This window comes from Rhamphochromis sp. 'chilingali' (assembly GCF_963969265.1).
Source record: "Rhamphochromis sp. 'chilingali' genome assembly, contig: SCAFFOLD_168, whole genome shotgun sequence".
In the NCBI taxonomy this organism is placed as follows: Eukaryota; Metazoa; Chordata; class Actinopteri; order Cichliformes; family Cichlidae; genus Rhamphochromis; species Rhamphochromis sp. 'chilingali'.
Window position 1 is genome coordinate 1 of NW_027667118.1, and position 4000 is coordinate 4000.

The 4000-nt window shown below is 41.3% G+C and overlaps 1 protein-coding gene across 2 annotated transcripts; it reads left to right on the forward strand.

Moving 5' to 3' along the window:
- The first annotated feature begins 159 nt into the window (after positions 1-159).
- On the forward strand, positions 160-3994 carry LOC308391428 (spindlin-Z-like). 2 transcript variants are annotated; one of them, XM_080907989.1, is made up of 6 exons: positions 160-262; positions 442-490; positions 600-735; positions 1569-1686; positions 1795-2028; positions 3555-3994. In XM_080907989.1, exons 2-6 carry the CDS (start codon positions 465-467, stop codon positions 3752-3754), a joined length of 714 nt encoding a protein of 237 aa, XP_080764115.1. In that variant the 5' UTR covers positions 160-262; positions 442-464; the 3' UTR covers positions 3755-3994. The 2 variants fall into 2 exon arrangements, with proteins under 2 accessions (XP_080764115.1, XP_080764114.1); XM_080907988.1 differs by lacking the exon at positions 160-262 and having other exon boundaries at positions 332-490.
- The last annotated feature ends 6 nt before the right edge of the window (positions 3995-4000 follow it).

Here is a 4000-nt window from a genome sequence, read left to right on the forward strand (position 1 = left end):
TCCAACAGCCCTACAGATAGATATGCCTTTTGTATTGTTGGTTTGCCCTCTTCTGGCTATAAATGCAGCCTTTGGATGGTTCAGTTCTAATCGAATGTGATTTTGTTGTTGTTGTTTTTTTTGTCCAGTTTTAAAAGCATTAGAGCAGAAACACCAGTTTTCTTTCAGAGGAGGTTGATGAATGCTCAGAGCTGGTAATAACTGTGGCTTCCCGAATTACATCAGAAGACGTGCTGTTTGTTACAAAGTGATGCAGCAGTATGTGAGTCAGTGCCTGGGCGTTTTTCCACCTTAATTCAAATGTCTCTAATAAAGGCGAGCAGTAACAGGAAATATCCAGGACTTGGAGTAAATAGGCTGGAACACATAAAACCATCACCATTTTATATGAGCAGGAAGCTGCCGTTTGGTAAATGATCTGTATCGTGTGTTTCTCCTCAGGGCATGCAGGTGTTTCTGCCAATATGATGAAGAAAAAGAACCCGCACAAGTGAGTAAAGACGTGCTGCGGCTCATTTATTTTTATCCGGCCTGAATATTTGCTCTCGTGTGCAACTTTTTAAGGGCAGGGAGCATTGATTGTATTGTTTTGCATAAAGGAAGCATAAGAGCAGCCTCGGCCCGCCCACCAAAGTCCTGTCGCAGCCTCGACGCAACATCGTTGGCTGCCGGATCCAACACGTCTGGAAGGAAGGAGGAGGACATGTGATCTGGAAAGGAACTGTACTCGACCAGGTAACCAAAGGTTTCTATAAACTGTCCAATCATATGTCACTCCATTCTGTCTGTATACACCTGAGCTCACTTTCTTCTGTGTTAAAGATATAAAAGAACAATGTGACCACTGATACCACCACTTTTGAAGCTTCAGTGTTAACGTTTTGGCAGCTGCCATGTTATTTTTTTTGATAGCCAGAATTGACTTTAACTGGAGCTAATGCTGGCTTGCTTGGTTAGCATTGCACAGAGAGATGCCTGCAAATGAAATACTTGGATTTCACTCACCAGAACTAGAGCACACTAATGGGTGGTCTGTTTGTTATTTATTGTTGCTACTTACTTCTGAGGTAACTGCGAGACAGAAACTACACACCCTATAGAGAGGTGTATTTCAGTGACTTGAATTACTTAAGACAGGGGTGGGCAACTCCAGGCCTCAAGGGCCAGTGTCCTGCATGTTTTAGATCTCACCCTGGGTCAACACACCTGAATCAAATGATTAGTTCATTACCAGGCCTCTGGAGAACTTCAAGACATGCTGAGGAGCTAATTTAGCCCTTTGAATCAGCTGTGTTGGATTAAGGGCACATCTAAAACCTGCAGGACATGGACCCTTGAGGCCTGGAGTTGCCTATACCTGACTTAAGGTAAAGCTCAACAGAGTGGTAAAGCATTTCCTAACTTACATAATTAATTAGTAAACTATTTAAAAAACTGCAGTTTTAGGCACTTGGCCTTAATTTTTCTGTTGCTGTCATATTATTAAATATTATTATTATGTTACTGTTGCATTAATTTATGAGGTTGTGTGGACACAAGCACAAAAATTGGGTATTTGTGTCCCACAGGTGCCTGTGAACCCGTCTCTCTATCTGATAAAGTATGATGGATTTGACTGTGTTTATGGTTTGGAGCTTCATAAAGATGAGAGGGTTCAGGGGCTGGAAGTGCTCCCCGACAGACTTGGTAAGGCTGAACATAATTTAAACCCTTTTATTTTTCTTCTTCGTCTAAAGGACACAGCAGACATGTAAACAAGTAACATGAGTCGTGATTTCATTTTGACCCCATCAGCTAAGTCCCGTCTGACAGACGTCAACCTGGCCGACGCCATGATAGGTAAAGCGGTGGAGCACATGTTTGAGACGGAGGAGGGTCCGAAGGAGGAGTGGAGGGGTATGGTGCTGGCCCGGGCTCCCATCATGACCAGCTGGTTCTACATCACCTACGAGAAAGACCCTGTCCTGTACATGTACCAGCTGCTGGACGACTACAAAGAAGGAGACCTGCGCATCATGCCCGACTCTAGTGAGTGAAATTAATTTTTAAAGAGACTTTGCCGAGCATTTGGATCATATTTGCATATGTTGTCCACATTAAAGGCCATTTTCTGTTTAAACAAAATGAAAGTTGATGTGCTTTCTATGTGGTAAGGATCGTATTCTAAATGAACTATTCTATATTTTCTAATATTTCTGCTTTTAATTTCGTCTAAAAGTTGTGCTGCACAGTCTCACCTCCATGCATTATATATACATTGGTTAGCTGCAGTTGTTGGGCAGCAATTGGCTTTTGGGAGAAATCGTCCATCCCCATTCACGCTGTTCTTATTCATGGACTGTAGAAAAAATGCACTTTTATCAAAGCTGCTTGCGTACAACTAGTTTTTGTAAAGTAATCTTGAAGGATTACTTGTGTAAAGGGTCAGATTTACCCCTAACAGTAACCTAACCAAGCACAGTACTGTGCAGAAGTCTTGCTTCAACCCTAATTTATTTATTTATTATTTTTAACTACATGGCTTTTAAGGAGGCAGACTTTCTTTTGATTTTTGAAAAAGCGGTTTTCAGCAGTAGTTCTTCATCATGAGGCTTTTTGGAAATCTTTCAGGTTTTCTTTTGACATTGGAAACTTCTTCAAATATCTGAAAAAGACTATAGACACGAGATAAACAGTAACTGAACATCATGTCCTTGAGGAATAAAATCCAGCAAAGACCTGACACATGATGTTAGAGATGTATCTGGAGCTTCAGGTGTTTCATCTATTGTTTACTGAAGCCTCATCAGAATTGATTTAAGTGGAAGGATGGCTGTTAAGAAGCCATTCTTACTGAAGGGAAACGGGGAGACACATTACACAACAACTGAACTGAAAATCAGTTGCAACAGCTCTGACGGAGTGATGAATCTAAATTTGAAATATTTTGGTTCAACTTATTGTCAGTGTGTACAGAGGAGGTTGGGAGAGGTACAACAGTGAGCCATGTAAAGCATGGTGGAGCCTCTGTCATAGTTTGTAACTGGACATTATGGAATCATGAATCCAGACAAATACCATTAGATTTTGAATCACCATGCAATACCATCTGAAAAGCAATGATCCCAAATACACTGCCAATGCAGTAAAAGGATTGGCACATGGATAGAGAAACACACAAAGGAACATAATGAGTCACTATCAGGCCTTCCATAGAGCCCGGCCTAAACCTGACCCAAAGAGTAAGTGAGAATAAAAAGCCCATAGAAATGAAACTATACAGCAGATGGAGAAAAAATAAAACTAAGTGCAAAAATAAATGTCCAAATAGACTTCATGTTCACCCCTATTAGCGGGAGTTTGTAGGTCTTTAAAGTGGAACAGTACTTTCTGTCTCAGTGTTAGGACCGATTTAAAACGATAAACTGTGAGTTATGGGTGCAACCTCAACATTGCAAAATGGGCTAAAACCTTAAAATGCAAACATGTTGGTGAATCTGTAACATTTTTACCTATTTAAGAAAACAAACAAACACACACATCTGTTTTAGCACCTGTCTCACTTTCTCCTGCAGATGACAGCGTCCCAACAGAGAGGGAGCCAGGCGAGGTGGTGGACAGTCTGGTGGGTAAACAGGTCGAGTACGCCAAAGAGGACGGCGGCAAACGAACAGGCATGGTCATCCACCAGGTAGAGGCCAAGCCGTCCGTCTACTTCATCAAGTTTGATGATGACTTCCTCATTTATGTGTATGACCTGGTCAAAACTTCGTAAGACTCTGTGGATTTCCTGAAGCCCACCCAAACCCAGTGAGATGGAAAGAAAATGCAGCACACGTCAAGACATCTGAAGCATTTAACCCGGACTTGTTCTTCGGACCATCAAAGATGAAAATAAAGACTGAAAAGAAGATTTTTCACAGCGGGAAATTAGAACAAAGGCTGTTTTTGCGAGTCAACTTGTTTCTCTGCAGGAAGGTTTAAAATGGAAAAAAGACCTTCTTTAAACCCTTAAAATAAT

Excerpts from the sequence above, each read along its gene's own strand:
- LOC308391428 (XM_080907988.1), top strand. The coding sequence starts at position 414 with ATGATCTGTATCGTGTGTTTCTCCTCAGGGCATGCAGGTGTTTCTGCC. Across the intron at positions 1,687-1,794 it reads AGTGCTCCCCGACAGACTTG|CTAAGTCCCGTCTGACAGAC; the intron begins GTAAGGCTGAAC and ends TGACCCCATCAG. Across the intron at positions 2,029-3,554 it reads GCGCATCATGCCCGACTCTA|ATGACAGCGTCCCAACAGAG; the intron begins GTGAGTGAAATT and ends TTTCTCCTGCAG.